This window comes from Erpetoichthys calabaricus, chromosome 9, assembly GCF_900747795.2.
Source record: "Erpetoichthys calabaricus chromosome 9, fErpCal1.3, whole genome shotgun sequence".
Lineage (NCBI taxonomy): Eukaryota > Metazoa > Chordata > Cladistia > Polypteriformes > Polypteridae > Erpetoichthys > Erpetoichthys calabaricus.
The window spans coordinates 44,487,703-44,505,026 of NC_041402.2; the positions used below are offsets into that span (position 1 = coordinate 44,487,703).

At 38.5% G+C, this 17,324-nt stretch overlaps 1 protein-coding gene across 5 annotated transcripts in view; it reads left to right on the forward strand.

Annotated features, from left to right (window-relative positions):
• carmil2 (capping protein regulator and myosin 1 linker 2) overlaps window positions 1-17,324 on the forward strand; it is a 119,957-nt gene that overhangs the window by 36,376 nt on the left and 66,257 nt on the right. For all 5 annotated transcript variants that reach the window (XM_051931514.1, XM_051931516.1, XM_028809416.2 and 2 more), the window contains 12 exons: window positions 744-819; window positions 944-1,032; window positions 1,896-1,990; window positions 2,807-2,893; window positions 3,051-3,160; window positions 4,864-4,941; window positions 5,634-5,710; window positions 5,799-5,903; window positions 9,265-9,334; window positions 10,962-11,043; window positions 15,084-15,180; window positions 17,010-17,064. In XM_051931514.1, the coding sequence (XP_051787474.1) occupies window positions 744-819; window positions 944-1,032; window positions 1,896-1,990; window positions 2,807-2,893; window positions 3,051-3,160; window positions 4,864-4,941; window positions 5,634-5,710; window positions 5,799-5,903; window positions 9,265-9,334; window positions 10,962-11,043; window positions 15,084-15,180; window positions 17,010-17,064 (1,021 nt within the window). The remainder of the gene's footprint in view (window positions 1-743; window positions 820-943; window positions 1,033-1,895; window positions 1,991-2,806; window positions 2,894-3,050; window positions 3,161-4,863; window positions 4,942-5,633; window positions 5,711-5,798; window positions 5,904-9,264; window positions 9,335-10,961; window positions 11,044-15,083; window positions 15,181-17,009; window positions 17,065-17,324) is intronic.

Here is a 17,324-nt window from a genome sequence, read left to right on the forward strand (position 1 = left end):
GATGCATGTTAGTGGAGTCACACAGAAGAATCTGAAGCCAGTAGCAACTGTGCTTATATACAGCCACATTTGTATTTACCATGGTATAATATGAGATACAACCTTTCCTTGGACGTTTTGTACTTGAGTGTACATGAGATAAGTTTATTACAGTCAAAACGTAAAATGTCACTAGGATCTTACTTTTTATTTTTTTGTATGAAGTATATAACTGCACAGCAGTTCATAACTTGATAGGAATATGTTTGTGGTTTGGGTTTGCTTCTCTGAAATTATATGGCATTTTTAAGTGAGACAATGTATGAAAAGAGATTTTAATGAAGCCCCCTTCCAATGAGACACTTGCTATAGTTAAATAATACCTGCTTTATTTGTGCAATAAAGACATCATACTGTATAATAATGTTATGTGTATGCCATTGACAAAATTCTTAAAGCTTGCATTTTTAATAGTGTTTGAACATACAGTATTATTTGTAGAAATCATGGTGACCTGTACAATTTGCCAATTCATATGCAGAATGAAATACATAGCTGTGCTAGTGAACATTAACAGGTGTAAGACGATTCTGTGCAAAACTTAAATTCTTTTCATCTTGAAAATTAAATGAGTCAGGTCAGGTAAGCTATAAGTAAAGGTGTTATACTTAATCAGGTTGAGAAACAGTTCTAGTAAGAAACAGGGTGTGCTGAAATAAATGAATTCAGGAGGTGTTCATTTTGCCCCTTCATTTGTTCCACAGGGATGTGGCTTTGGCTGTGGCTGCCCTTTCATTCAATCAGTGGTTTACAAAGATATATTGCAAAGATTTTAAACTGGTAAGCTATTTTTAAGAAAAAATGCATTATTATATTGATAGAGAAATCATTTTACATCCAGTTTAGAATTTTGATTTAGATTATTTCTAAGACAGACGCATTGAGATCACCATTTCTTTTTCAGAGTTCTGAGGTACTGGAACAAGTTCTTTACATGATCAATAGGTCTCCAAAGTTGGAAGAAGTTAGCCTGGAAAACTGTGGCCTGAAAATGTATGTAAATTCTCAGTATATGCTGAGTTTATTCTTATAGCATGAGCTTTATCAATAAAAATATTGTACTCTCTCCAATGTAAATAAACAAGAAGTACTCACAGCCCAACCAAACAATTTTGTATATAGTAGTAACACCATGATGAACATCTTTTGGCAGAGTTATGTTTTATAGTCCAACACTTCAGTGTACTTGACTACACCACCAAAACCTGCTTCCAGTTCAGACTCTAGTTTTCTGTGGTTAAAAATGGTGTAGTCTAGAGGGTAAAGAATGTGAAGCCACCAAAACCATGTCATTCCAGTTCTCCATGATCTGGAGGATGTTGGTTGAAAAAACAGAGGTTTCAGGTCAACTGCCCTGTTTAGCCATTGTATTCTTGTTTAACTTTTGAATCAGGTGATCTAACTAGGTTTTGCCTTTCAGGAGAAAATTGTGCAGTGCATTGCTAAAAAGGACTTCATCAAATGTGTACATAGTGCAGTCACTACAGCATACAATATACTCAAAATTTCATATAGTGTGCAGTGTTTATGTAACCAATGACAACTCATATCTTTGATATGTCTCTTGTTTTGGAAAACAAAACTTTTCTACCAAAATAAATATTCAATGGTCATCTTACTATATACGGGTCAATTTAACTGAAAATTTAACAAAGCTTTAATTTTAAATTCTGTCATGTATGGCTGTCATAGAATTGCACCTGTAATAAGTCTGCTTCTGTGTGTCATATTCTGATTTTAGTAGGTTTTTATATGATGGCAGGTCTTCAGGTGATGTATCACTTGGTCAGGACTTCCAGGCACAAAAACTTTTGGATAATATAGACAGGCTAAACTGTAAAGGTTTTTTCTTGCAGGGATTTTGCCTTGAAGATGGCTCAAGCATTGAGGGAGCATACTTGTTCAGCTTTACACATGGTTACCATAGCTGGTAATCAGATAGAAGACAGAGGTGGGTCAGAAATCATTTAGTAACATGCTGTGTGAATCAGTACAATTGCAGGAATTATGTACTTGTGTGCCTTGATTGAGTGTTTTGGACGAGCAGAGGAAAAGAAATAACTGAACTGTGGAGAAATGCAGATTTTACATAGTGGGCAAATTATTCCTGAATTTTACACATAGTAAGCTGTGGCTAAATTTACAGTAGATATGTGCTTAAGAACTTAGATGGGGACTATTTTGAAAAGGAATGGACACGTATTAGAATGGTACATACAGTTATTAAATTCAGTAAATGAGATTCTGAAATTCAAGTGAAAAGAACGAAAGAGAGAGCATAAAGTCATTTATGGATAATTGAACAAGGCTAAATTGCTGAGACTGGTGAGAGGCTGAAAGGCATTTTTAGGAGAGGATGGAAAATAGTGATACTATTACTTCTTGAGAAAGGAATTACCCTTAATCGCTGTTTTGTATAGAAATGACATTGTTGAAGTAACATGTTTGTTAATTATCAGGAAGAGTTTGAAATTATTTAGTGAGTGCCAGATTAGAATGTTTGTGAATGCAGGTGACTGAATGGTAACAATTTCATTGATGTAAAGGAGGAGGTGGTCTCCCATGGCCTTCTGTGGTCTGTGAATAAGTAAATGAGAGAGGATGACCTTTTGGAATTTTTCTTTCTCCTTCACCTAACATCTTTTGAGGTGGATGAATGGAAAGCATGTCTCCTGTATCTAAGTGGCAGAATGGGAAACCAAGGTGTTTTTTGCACGTTTACTTTTTCTAGTGGCTTCAATGATCATGTTTTGTCTGTTTATCAAAGGTGCTGCGGCTTTGTGCCAGGAATTTGAAAATCTTACCAGCGGACTAGCTCATATATCTTTCTCCAGATGCAATCTGAGTCCCAAAGGTGAGGCATTCAGAGCTGATTATGACTCTTCTTTGGCTGATTTTCTTTTCCTGTATTTCAGCAGCAGTACTCTTTCCTGTTGTAGATACCAACATCTTTTTTATAATGCGTGTATGATAAAGCAATAATAAGAGTTTCTCATTTTGTTTTCTTTTAGGACTGAATGCTCTAGGTCAGGCTCTCACAACAAACAAATCATTCTCAAACTCACTGCGTTATCTTGATTTGTCTGGCAATCCAGGACTACTCTCTACTGAAGAAGCCAATGTAAGTCTTAATACTAAATAATGGAGATAGTGCTTTCTTTAAGGGGATTTGTTAACCTTATATGTTACCCATGTATCATTTTCTAATGAAAAGCTGTTGTGGGATGAAGCTATGTAATGAATAGGGAACAGAACTAACTATATGGAATCTATGTGTTAAAGGGTAGGCTGCATTAACTACGCTGAGAAAGAAGACAAAACTGGACTGAAATAAAAAACCACAGGAAAAAGGGGCAAAAAACCCCATCCATGCTTTGGACTAAATCCTTCACAATGACTAAATAAAATTCAGGTTCACTGTTCAGTATGAGAGAAGAAGTATCGGCATTTCTAAATTATATTCATTGACATTATAGTAAATTTCATGTGGCCAAATTGCAATAAACCACAGCTGATGAATAGCATACAGTCAGCTCAAGTATTAACGAAGTTCAGGGAAGATTGATGCAAACAAGCCATTCAGGCCAATACACCTCATAAATACCAATTCCACATTGCTATCAATTCCTATTCTGTGATTTCATGATATTATCAAGTTGAAATTTGACAGTTCAACTCAATATTTAAAGTAAATTCATGTTTCTATAGATGAAGAAATACTTTCCAGCTTGTTTTCAAAATTTACTCTTAAGCAGTTTCCCTGTGTTCTTGTTTTAAAGGAACAGCTGACATCTACTCTATAAAATTATGAACTTATTGTTATTAAATTTTACACTACTCTGTAAAATTGTACATTTCCTTTATATTTTTAAATGGTTCCAAATGTCACCTCCATAGTGCTTGATAAGTAAAGTATTATGTCTTGAATACTTCTTAATCTCTCTTTACTTTAAATGTAAAGGCTCATCTCCCTCAGTCTTCTATCATAGCTGATCCTCTAAAGTCCTGATATTAATTTAGACATTTGGAATAATTTTTTTTTATGTAGTGAAGACGAATACATATTAATTAGCATTACTGTTTTTTCTGCCTGCTGGTAAGTGACCTAAAAACATTAACTTGATTTTTTCAATATTTCAGCCTTATTAAAGAATTTATTTAAGATTAACAAAATGAAATATCCTACATAGTCTTAAATTGATTTGTCCTTTAAAATTTATAGTTTGTTAACATGTTCAATACTGTATTGCAGAAACATCCTCTTTTTCCAGCTGATTGAGAGTTTCTTGTTCTGGAAATTTAAATTTAATCAGTGTGCATTTTCTCTTTCAATCATTAAGGCTGTTTTCCCAAATTTAAACTTGCAACTTTCAAAAACACAGTACAACCATAATTTGCACATACAAGTGAGAGAATAACAGGCCCTAAGTATCAAATGTATAGGCTTACCACCAGATTGGCAAGCAGAAGGTGCATTTTCATGCAACAGAAGACAAAATGAGACTTCCTTTGGTTATTGACACATGATTTTTTCTATTGTTAGCATGTAAATTGCTTGATTCAGAATTCATCCTTGTTTCCTTTCCCATTTGCCATGTACACAAATGAAGATGAATGTGCCCTTCAAATCGGATTTTGAACATCTTCTACATTGATTCTTAATTGTTGAAATTGTACTTGATCATGCATGACTGCAAATGTTGAAACATTTATCTGAATGTGACATTTTTTACACATAGACTCCTGACTTTCAACCTTGGCAAAACACTTTAGCTCAAGAAAAGACTGAGGGTTTGCTAATGACTTATTCTTTTCTTTTCTAAGGATTTATTTTTGTTTTTATCTTGCTCAAATATACTGACCCATCTGGATCTTTCTGCAACAGATTGTCCTCTTCCTCCTGTAAGTATATATTAACTGATTAGGCATTACACAAGTTGCTAAAAACTATTCAATTGATTTCAACTAGTTAACTGTACCAAGCAGGATTTTCATTCAGAAAAGATAAATCCTTTTGCTGCTAAATAAGGTCAGAATAAAATTACTCATTTAAAGAAGTACATTTTATCCTTTCTTGAAGTCAATTTAAGTCATTGCCATGTATTAGTTCTATTATGTAATAGTTCTACACTAGTCAATAAAAAGCTAATACATTACAAGATAACCAGTTAATAAAGATCCATGCATCCATGTTGAACTGTAACCACTTCATAACAGCCAAACAAACCAATCATTTAATCTGTACCAAAGCATTCTGATCTCCCTTTATAGAATCTGACTTGGATCAAAAGTAGATCAAAAAATAGAGTGATGACATTCATAATAAAAAACAATACACAGTTTTCACTTTTGTGTAAAGCCTGTTAATAAAAATTAATGTAGACTGTCAGAAAATGTCAGTGAAGTCCGTGTATAACATTTGAGAAGTTCATAAACATGGTCATTGGAGGACTCATTTTGATTACTAGTACCTAGTACTAGTACCTAGTACCTAGTACCTTGTAATTTTCAAAGGCAGTGGACATTAACAATTAGGACTTTCTGATAGTCAACCAGATTGTTTTACCCTAATAAAACTATATATTCTATTTTAGTTGTTTGTAGCTTTATCTGTGGGATGCTGCTCCAAACTCTCATATCTGAACGTTTCTAGGAATATTTACTCCCATAAGTAAGTTCTATCTCAAATGGTTTCTTAGCACAATGATGTGGCTACAGGAGATAGTGATGTTTATTCAGTGTTCTTGTTCTAATCTCAGAAAGGCACGAGATATACCTGAATCTCTTAAAGACTTCTTCTGTGGGTGTAAGGAACTCAAGTTCATGGGTTTTTCTGGCACAAAGATTCCTTCTGAGGCCCTCCGGTAAGTTCCTTCCTTTCTTCCTTTCTTGAGCAGTAATAGTGTGTATTGATCTTTATAGCTTAATGCAGTTGATGATAATGATTTGATTCTGATAACTTCCTCTCTAGTAAACTAAACTGCTAAATCTGCCTATTCCTTCAAAATAATGAGGCACAATTTTGTCTTGTTCATTTTTATATACAGTCGCGACGTGATGGGTTACATTTGAACCAGAGGGGCACCAATATGTTGGATAGGGGTATAAGTAGGTTAGTCGAGGATTGTTTAAACTAGGGAATTGGATGGGTCAGGGAGTTTAGGACAGGCCAGGTTTAGAATTATACATGGAGGAACAAACAATAGTGTAAAAATAAAAATGCATAATAATGTAAGTTCTAACCCAATCTTTAAATGTAAAAGTAAAAGGACTAGTATATTAAAAATAGCTTGCCTTAATGCTAGAAGTATCAAAAATAAAACAAGTGACTTGTATGTAGAGGAGCATAATTATGATATTATAGCAATAACGGAAACCTGGCTAAATAACAATGATAGGGGTGAGTATAATATAGAGGGATACACATTTTTTAGGAAGGACAGACTGAACAGAAAAGCAGGTGGGGTTGCTATTTATGTCAGTTGCACGAGCAGCCTTATCTTAGTGAGGACATTGGCTTCGATTGGAAAGTATTAGGGAAAGAGGCATTATTTTAGGAGTGTGTTATAGACCGCCCAATACAGACAGTAATTTCAAGACACATCTTTTTAGTAATATTAAAAAAGGAAAGTTTACAGGGGGAAATTATAGACAAGGGTGACTTTAACTATCTGAATATTAACTGGGATAACCTTATAAATACCGGAACACAAGAGCAGGGGTTTTTTGAAGTAGTAAATGACTGTTTTTTAACACAGTATCTTAAAGTACCAATGCAGGTTGAAGCCTGTATAGATTTAGTATTTTGTAATATTCAGGATGGAATTGAGGGTGTAGAGGCGATTGAACCGCTAGGGTCCAGTGACCATAATATAATACAATTCTCAGTGTTTTGTAAGAGTGTGGATGCAAAGACTTAAACTGTTATGTTTAACTTTGGTATGGCAAATTTTGAGCAAATGCAGCAATGTCGAAGGAGGATACACTGGGATAAGGTTTTAAGTGTGGAGGCATTTGAGGAGCAGTGGAATAGGTAAGGACAGGTACATACCTAAATTTGGAATTAATAGGAAATTTAAAAAAACTCTGAAGTGGGTTAATAAAGAGTTAATAAGGAAGCTGCAAAGGAAAAAAACAGCTGTACTGTATAAGGCATTTAAGACTAATAACTCCAGTGTGAATCGTAGGGCATATGAGAACATGAGGGCAACCATTAAGAAGGATATTAGGGAGGCTAAAAGACAGTTGGAAAGGAATATAGCAGATAAAGTGAAAGACGACTCTAAGAGATTGTTTCAGTATTTTAGTAGTAAAAGATTAGTCAAGGAGGAGATTAAGTGGATCAGGAATAATAAAGGGGAATTAAAAAAATACAGACAGCGAAATAGTGAATGCTCTAAATTAGCATTTTTCTGAGGTCTTCAGAAGTGAGGAGGAAGATAACCTCCCAGCGGTAAATGGGACTACTAAGGAAGTACTAATTGACTTGGAAACAGTAGAAGGAGAAGTACTGCTCAGATTAAATAGGCTGAAATCAAAAAAATCTCCTGGACCAGATAATATTTACCCTCGAGTACATATATAAACCCTTGACACATATTTTTAGGATGTCACTACACACTGGGGAAATTCCGAAGGACTGGAAAATGGCAAATATTATCCAATTATATAAAAGGGTAACTAGGCAAATCCAAGCAACTACAGGCAAGTAAAGTAACATGCAACACAAGAATATTAATGGTAGGAATTATTAAGGATAAGACTGAGCAGCACATGGCAAGTACAGGAGCTTTTTAGGATTAGAAGAGGGAGATCTTGTTTTACTAACATGCTGAAATTCTATGAGGAAGCAACAAAAGAGTATGATCGAAGAGGAGCTTATGATATTATTTATCTGGACTTTTGGAAAGCATTTCATAAGATGCCACATGAGAAGTTGGGCATCAAACTGAAAAGAATTGAGAGTTTAGGGTGATATTTTTAGATGGATGCAGAATTAGCTCAGAAACAGGAAGCAGAGGGTGATGGTGCGAGAACCCTTATCAGAATTGGTCGGTGTTAAAAGTGGTGTTCCACAGGGGTCAGTGCTAGGGCCACTGCTGTTTTTAATGTATATAAATGATTTTGATCAAAATTTAAGTAAAAAACTGGTTATATTTGCAGATGATACCAAGAAAGGTGAATTGGCAGATAATCTTGGTCCATTAACTCATTACGGAGTGACTTGGACAACATACAAGCTTTGGCAGATTTGTCACAAATGAAGTTGAATTTCAGTAAATGTAAAGTATTATATATAGGAAGTAAAAATGTTAGGATTGAATATACAATGGGAAGTCTGAAAATCGAGAGTACACCTTATGAGAAGGATTTAGGAGTCACAGTGGACTCTATGCTATCAACTTCCTCACAGTGGTCAGAAAATCCATTAGAAAGGCTAATAGGTTAGATTATATAGGAATGGTGTGTAGAGTACAAGTTCAAGGAGGTTATGCTCAAGTTTTATAATGCACCGGTTAGGCCTCATCTGGACTACGGTGTGCAGTTTTGGTCTCCAGATTACAAAAAGAACATAGCAGTGCTACAAAAGGTCCAGAAAAGAGTGACTAGGCTCATTTATTGGGCTATAGGGGATGAATTATGAATAAATATCAAAAGAGCTGAGCCTTTTCAGTTTAAGCAAAAGAAGATTAAGAGGTGACACCATTGAAGTGTGTAAAATTATGAAGGGAATTAGTCCAGTGGATCAAGACTGTTATTTTAAAATGAGTTCATCAAGAACAAGGAGACACAGTTGGAAACTTGTTAAGGGTATGTTTTGCACAAACATTAGGAAGCTTTTCTTTACACAGAGAACCATAGACATTTGGAATAAGCTACCAAGCAGCATGGTAGACAATAAAACTTTAGGAACTTTCAAAAGTAGACTTGATATTTTTCTAGAAGAATTAAGTGGATAGGACTGTCGAGCTTTGTTGGGCTGAATGGCCTTGTCTAGATTTTTCTAATGTTCTAATATATATTGACTGACTCACTGTCCATAGACTTAACAACTCTACCAGAAAGCTTAATGTCGCAGTCTGTAAAAGGCCACAAGTGTCGCATCTCTTTAAACTAATCTTATATTTAACTCTATTAAAGTAACAAAAACTATTATTATTAGTTCCATGAACACTTTTGGATGTTTAAATTCACCTGCGAATCAATCATCTTTTCTTTTAACAGAATATTGCTTCAAAGTCTGGCCAGCAACAGTTATCTATCAGATTTGGAACTGGATCTAAGCTACTGTGAGGTAAGGGCTATAAGAAAAACCAGTAGAACCTCTGTATTCAACTTATACTGCATATACATATATACAGTATCAATCTGTATATATTTATATCTATATGCTATATCTCTCTGTATATGTTGACAGTTGTTTTACTGAGGTCAGCTTGATTTCCAGACATCCCCAGTTTTCATTAGCTATATCTAAACCTTTTAAACTCTAACCTTGATATTAACTAGTCAGTTATTTCCAATTGCAGACTATAAATATTTTGCGTAGCAAGCTGGTGTATGTGACCAATTACTTAATGTACATGACTGCTTTTTTCTGAAAGCAGGAAAGAAAACCATTTATTCAAACAGTCTGTTTTCACTAATAGCACATGCTGCATTGTACATTGTTGATTTCAAAAACTTTATGAAGAACTAAATTTATATTGTCACTTAAAAACACATTTCTGAATGCCAGCTGAATATGTCAATATACTCTTACATGTACTAGCAACATGGGTTAAAAACAGAGGGCCAATTTATGAGAATCTATTGAACCCAAGCCCTTTTTGGTAAGTTTCTGTTTCTATCACATATACACTGTCAATTGACAAAAGTGAAATTAACAGTTACAGTGGCAGCATCCAAATTTCACAGGCACATTATTTCTGTGGTATGTCTTTCTTCTTAAGTTGGAATATAATAAAATTGATAAAATATCTGAAAAGTGATCCCAGATTACATTTAGAAGTGAATGATGGTTTGGGAGTGGTTGTGTTTTACAATGAACTAGTCTAACTTTGCTCCCAGCCACCATCTTCTGACAAAAGTAGATTCTTAAATCAATAATTTGTAATATACCTGGATGTTGAATCTTTTTAAAATAAATAAACTCATTTTATTACAATGTACAGTAATGTATTTTGTATGAGTTCTAAAGTATAAAGTAGGCATATGATATACTAGGATTTTGCAGTACACTGAAGTGTATTCTTCAAATTATGCCTTTATTATTTAAACTTCATTTTTCAGATGTTATACTTTTCTCATTGTAAATAGTACAGGTAAATATTTAATAGGTTAGAATAATGGAGTTCCTTTCAAAATGAAATGTGTGAACTGTAAAACTGTTATTTTTATGAGGCACATTCAAAAAGTTTCTGCACTTTTATATTTATTGTTGGAAATGGTGAAAGCTAGTACGATGCTGGGAAAATTGCATCTCAAACAAAGGTGACTATGTAGAAAAGTGATGTAATTTGTTTTTGAAATTTTTAATAAATAGAGTTAAAAAAAAGTGCGGAAATTTTTTGAATGTTCCTCGTATCTTTAAAAAATTTTTTTTAATTTAATCCCTTTATTTTTTTGTTTAACTACTTTGACTATTTATTGTTATCCAGTAATTTTGTGAACTATACCATAATAAGACTGAAAAGATATGGCCATTACTTGAAGATGCTTGCTATTTTTTTTTTATTTGAATGCTGTATGTTGTGTCTGAGTTAAGATATTCTTTTCTACTTTCTGTGACTTGATTGCAGTGTCTCAGACTTTGGATATATATTATTTTTTAAAGGTACAAGTGAAAGGACATGCTTTGGTGATATGAGGTAGTAGTATAGTGTTCCCCAGTGTATTTTTTTTTCTTGTTTTTTTCGTAGTTGAGGTCACCTGGCGCACAAGTCATCCAAGATCACATATTTGAGGCCAATGCCATTGGGCGTTTAGACTTGTCAGATAATGGTAAGTGAGAATGTGTTCTTGATTGTCATGTCAATTGCTGATCTACGTTCCATTTTCAGTAGCCTAGAGTTGCTTATATCTAACACTATTCTAAGATGATCTTGTAGTCTCCAAGAGCTCTCTCACAGAATAATAACAAAATCACTATGTGTAATGTATAGTCTCCCACTGATATAGAACGTTATGACTGATAAGAGATTAATTTGGGCTCAATGCAAATTATTCAGTGTATCCGTTGTTGAGCCATCATTACTTTTAACATGTACATATTTGACTTGTTTATTTGTGCATCAGCATGGAGACCACAAAATCTTTCTAGAATGCCCTTGCTGTTTTGTTTGGTGGTGATCTTCTCAACAACAGTCACTTTCAGGCAGTTAGGCTACAGTAGTTTCATAAATTATAAGTACATTTATGCATAAAATTTCCTGTAGTAATACACCGTTATGATATTGTGCATATAAAGACCTATATTATTCTTGATCCAGTAATAGGTCTTACATTTTACAAAAGATCAATGATTCTTAGCTTCTCTGCAATTTCTATAGAGATAATCTCACCTTCTGTGATTTAAATTAAAGTTAGTCAAATCACTTATATTTTTTGGGTTAACAGTTAAGTTGATTTAAATAACCAAGAAGTTTAAATTCATTTATATTGGCTTGTCAAGTCATGAAGGAGCTTTTATTACTATGATTTAAATCCATCCATCCATCCATTCTCTTCCGCTTATCCGAGGTCGGGTCGTGGAGGCAGCAGCTTGAGCAGAGATGCCCAGACTTCCCTCTCCCAGGCCACTACTTCTAGCTCTTCCGGGGGAATCCCGAGGCGTTCTCAGGCCAGCCGAGAGACATAGTCCCTCCAGCGTGTCCTGGGTCTTCCCCTGGGCCTCCTCCCAGTTGGACGTGCCCGGAACACCTCACCAGGGAGGCGTCCAGGAGGTATCCTGATCAGATGCCCGAGCCACCTCATCTGACTCCTCTCGATGCGGAGGAGCAGCGGCTCTACTCTGAGCCCCTCCCGGATGACTGAGCTTCTCACCCTATCTTTAAGGGAAAGCCCAGACACCCTACGGAGGAAACTCATTTCAGCCGCTTGTATTCGCGATCTCATTCTTTTAGTCACTACCCATAGCTCATGACCATAGGTGAGGGTAGGAACATAGATCGACTGGTAAGTTGAGAGCTGAGCCGCCTTTTTCACCATGACAGACCGATGCAGAGCCCGCATCACTGCAGATGCTGCACCGATCTGCCTGTCGATCTCACGCTCCATTCTTCCCTCACTCGTGAACAAGATCCCGAGATACTGGAACTCCTCCACTTGGGGCAGGATCTCGCTACCAACCCTGACAGGACACTCATCCCTTTTCCGGCTGAGGACCATGGTCTCGGATTTGGAGGTGCTGATTTCCATCCCAGCTGCTTCACACTCAGCTGCGAACCGATCCAAAGAGAGCTGAAGATCACGGCCTGATGAAGCAAACAGGACAACATCATCTGCAAAAAGCAGTGACCCAATCCTGTGTCCCCCAAACCGGACCCACTCAACGCCCTGGCTGTGCCTAGAAATTCTGTCCATAAAAGTTATGAACAGAATTGGTGACAAAGGGCAGCCCTGGCAGAGTCCAACTCTCACTGGAAACGGGTTCGACTTACTGCCGGCAATGCGGACCAAGTTCTGGCACCGATCGTACAGGGACCAAACAGCCCTTATCAGGGGGTTTGGTACCCCATACTCTCGGGGTACCCCCTACAGGATTCCCCGAGGGACACGGTCGAATGCCTTTTCCAAGTCCACAAAACACATGTAGACTGGTTGGGCAAACTCCCATGCACCCTCCAGGACCCTGCTAAAGGTGTAGAGCTGGTCCACTGTTCCGCGACCAGGATGAAAACCACACTGTTCCTCCTGAATCCAAGGCTCGACTATCCGACGGACCCTCCTCTCCAGGACCCCCGAATAGACTTTTCTAGGGAGGCTGAGAAGTGTGATCCCTCTGTAGTTGGAACACACCCTCCGGTCCCCCTTCTTAAAGAGGGGGACCACCACCCCAGTCTGCCAATCCAGAGGCCCTGTCCCTGATGTCAATGCGATGTTGCAGAGACGTGTCAACCAAGACAGCCCTACAACATCCAGAGCCTTGAGGAACTCCGGGCGTATCTCATCCACCCCCGGGGCCCTGCCACCAAGGAGTTTTTTGACCACCTCGGTGACCTCAGTCCCAGAGATGGGGGAGCCCACCTCCGAGTCCCCAGGCTCTGCTTCCTCATTGGAAGGCATGTTAGTGGGATTGAGGAGGTCTTTGAAGTACACACACCCCCCCCCCCCACCCCCCCCCCCCCCCCCACCGACCTACAATGTCCCGAGTCGAGGTCAGCAGTGCACAATCCCCACCATATACAGTGTTGACACTGCACTGCTTCCCCCTCCTGAGACGCCGGACGTTGGACCAGAGTCTCCTCGTAGCCGTCCGAAAGTAGTTCTCCATGGCCTCCCCAAACTCCTCCCATGCCCGAGTTTTTGCCTCAACAACCACCAAAGCAGCATTCCGCATGGCCTGCCGGTACCTATCAGCTGCCTCCAGAGTCCCACAGGACAAAAGGGTCCTGTAGGACTCCTTCTTCAGCTTGACGGCATCCCTCACCGCCGGTGTCACCAACGGGTTCGGGGATTGCCGCCACGACAGGCACCGACCACCTTACGGCCACAGCTCCGGTCAGCCGCCTCAACAATAGAGGCACGGAACATGGCCCATTTGGACTCAATGTCCCCCACCTCCCTCGGGATGTGGTTGAAGTTCTGCCGGAGGTGGGAGTTGAAGCTACTTCTGACAGGGGGCTCTGCCAGACGTTCCCAGCAGACCCTCACAACACGTTTGGGCCTACCAGGCCTGACCGGCATCCTCCCCCACCATCAAAGCCAACTCACCGCCAGGTGGTGATCAGTTGACAGCTCTGCCCCTCTCTTCACCCGAGTGTCCAAGACATGTGGTCGCAAGTCCGATGACACGACCACAAAGTCGATCATCGAACTGAGGCCTAGGGTGTCCTGGTGCCAAGTGCACATATGAACACCCCTATGCTTGAACATGGTGTTTGTTATGGACAATCCGTGATGAGCACAGAAGTCCAATAACAAAACACCACTCGGGTTCAGATCGGGGGGGCCATTCCTCCCAATCACGCCCTTCCAGGTCTCGCTGTCATTGCCCATGTGAGCACTGAAGTCTCCCAGTAGTACGAGGGAGTCCTCAGAAGGTATGCCCTCTAGCACCCCCTCCAGGGACTCCAAAAAGAGTGGGTACTCCGAACTGCTGTTCGGTGCATACGCACAAACAACAGTTAGGACCCGTCCCCCCACCCGAAGGCGGAGGGAGGCTACCCTCTTGTCTACCGGGGTAAACCCCAATGTACAGGCTCCAAGTCGGGGGGCAATAAGTATACCCACACCTGCTCAGCACCTCTCACCGGGGGCAACTCCAGAGTGGTAGAGAGTCCAGCCCCTCTCAAGGAGATTGGTTCCAGAGTCCAAGCTGTGCGTCGAGGTGAGTCCGACTATATCTAGCTGGAACCTCTCAACCTCGTGCACTAGCTCAGGCTCCTTCCCCTTCAGAGAGGTGACATTCCACGTCCCAAGAGCCAGCTTCTGTAGCCGAGGATCGGACCGCCAAGGTCCCCGCCTTCGGCCACCACCCAACTCACACTGCACCCGACCTCCTTGGCCCCACCCATAGGTGGTGAGCCCATGGGAAGGGGGACCCACGTTGCCTCTTCGGGCTGTGCCCGGCCGAGTCCCATGGGTGCAGGCCCGGCCACCAGGCGCTCGCCATCGAGCCCCACCTCCAGGCCTGGCTCCAGAGGGAGGCCCCGGTGACCTGCGTCCGGGCAAGGGAAAACGCCGTCCAAAGTTTTCATTCATCATAGAAGGTTTGTTTGTTTGTTTTGTTTGTTTAATGATTTAAGTACATGAACTAATCTAGCTTTAGTGGCAGTCCCTTATTTATTTATATCACTTACCCTGTTTTGTGCCTTATGCAGGATTTGATAGTGACATGGTGACCTTGGTTCTGTCCATTGGAAGAAGTCAGTCCATCCGCCATCTCTCTCTTGGAAAGAATTTTGGGATGAAGTCTAAGTGAGTCTGGCTTTGGAAGACTTAGTGGCGATCTGTAACCCCACCTTTCCTTGAGTTCACATATATGCTAGTGTTTCTGACTATAAAATATGATGGAGCTTTATTTTGAAGTGCATAAGTATTAAAGTTTGATGGTAGACATTTTGACATTCTTTCCAGTATTCATGAGTCTTCATATATAGGTAAAGGTGATGAGATTAGGTTGTAGTGCACTTTCATGAGCTGGATCCATGTTCAGCACAATATAATTTGTATCAGAGAAGAGACAGACAAACAAATTTTATATTTTGTTATTTTAAGGAAAAGCATGGTAAAATGAAATCCAATCACCAATTAGTGCTTGATTACAAGAATACAGCTGGCACTTTTAACACCTTTCCATTTATAGTATTAAAAAACAATGTGAAGTAGTATTCATTAAAGACAAGGGTACAACCAAGAAGACTATTGGCTATTCTGCTGTAATCTACTGTAAGAAAGGGAATACCACACTGACAGTGACAGAGCATTAGGAGCAGGAGCTGCAAAGGGTGGCAAATTCTGACATGTCTGGTTTTTCCAGAATGTGGTGAGATAGAGAGGCACCCAGAAATGATAGGAAAGCAGGTCTCAGAATGCTAGAGGGTATCTTCAGTTTGAGGTCCCCAAAGCACTACTGTCTACTGGTGTACTTGGTAACCTATTCCATTTATCTATGATTCTGTCTCAAAAAAATGTTTTAAACTTTTATACAGAATTTTATCCTTAAACAGTTTCCATCTATGTTCCTGTTTTCTTGTTGAAGAAATCATTTAAAGTACATTGTAAAATCCACAATACTAATTCTTTTAATGATTTTGAACTCCTGCATTGTATTATTGCTTAGTATCCGTTTTCCTCATAGCTCAAGCAGTGCTGTCCTGGAATCAGTCTAATTGCTCTCTTTTAGACTTTCTCTAGCACTGCTCTGTTGTTTTTATAATATGGAGATCAAAAATGGACAAGGTTTTATAGTTGAAAATAGGCAGTACAAGGAGTAAACATTTTCTTGTTTAACTGCTAGGGATTAGTACATTCTCTCTGACTGGAAGGTCAATGTTGCCTAGTTAATGAAATGAGCAGTATAGAGACCACATGAAAGTACCCACCCTTTTTGAACTAGACATGTTTTGAGTTGTAGGGACACAGGAAAGGCTATAGGGCGTTCTAGCCAAGTGACCCATGGATAATGATTATCATCACTTCAGTCTACTAGTATTTGGAGCAGATGGGTTTGAAGAGGTCAATGTCATACCAGAGAGAATGAGAAGACAATGAAAGATGGGAAGGAAAAAGTGTCTTTAGTAGTGCTTTGTTTGTTGTCATGTAAATGAGTCATCACAGCAGTTAGTTAGTTTCAAGCCAAGTGTATAATAGGCTTAGAGGTAGTTTGTGTTTATTTCTTTTCTTTGCACTTTGATTTTCCCCATTTATTTATATATTTACCCATATTTACACTTATTTTGTATTTTCTTTTATTTCAATTAATATATTTAAATGTAATGATTTTGTGCTTTATTTCTATTATGGAGAGATTCCAGGAGAGCACTTGTTGTTTACAAAATGCAAGTTTTTTTTTTGTTTAAGTGTAGAATTTGAAATTAAGTTTTCACCAATAAAATATCTGCTAGTGACATTTTGGTTAGTTACTTAAAGCCTCTTTCATACACTACCTGTGAATTGTAGACTGTAGGTAATTTATTCAGGTTCTGCTCCAAACTGAACTTGAACTTTGGTTGTAACTGAAAAATGCTTGTGTAAAAGCATTTTGCAGTTATGCTTTATTAATTACTTTTTTTTTTTAATTTTAGGGCCCTGGCAGATGTTCTTCACCGAATTGTCCAGCTTATTCAAGAGGAAGAGTGTGTAGGTATCTTTTCTAAGCATTAATAATTTCAAAAAGGTCTGCTTTGGAGTATGAGTCTGACAAATATTAACAGGGCTGGGGTCCTGTAATATAGGCACTGTGTTTATCATATTCTGTAGTATTTTAGGCAAGAGAGTCATTGAAGCTTTGTAAATATGTCTACCATTATTTCTGTGGATTGGTTTCATTTAATGGCTTCCCTGTGTGTTTCATCAACAATCAATTGTGTTAAAGCAGTTTGTAAAAAAAAAAAAAAAAA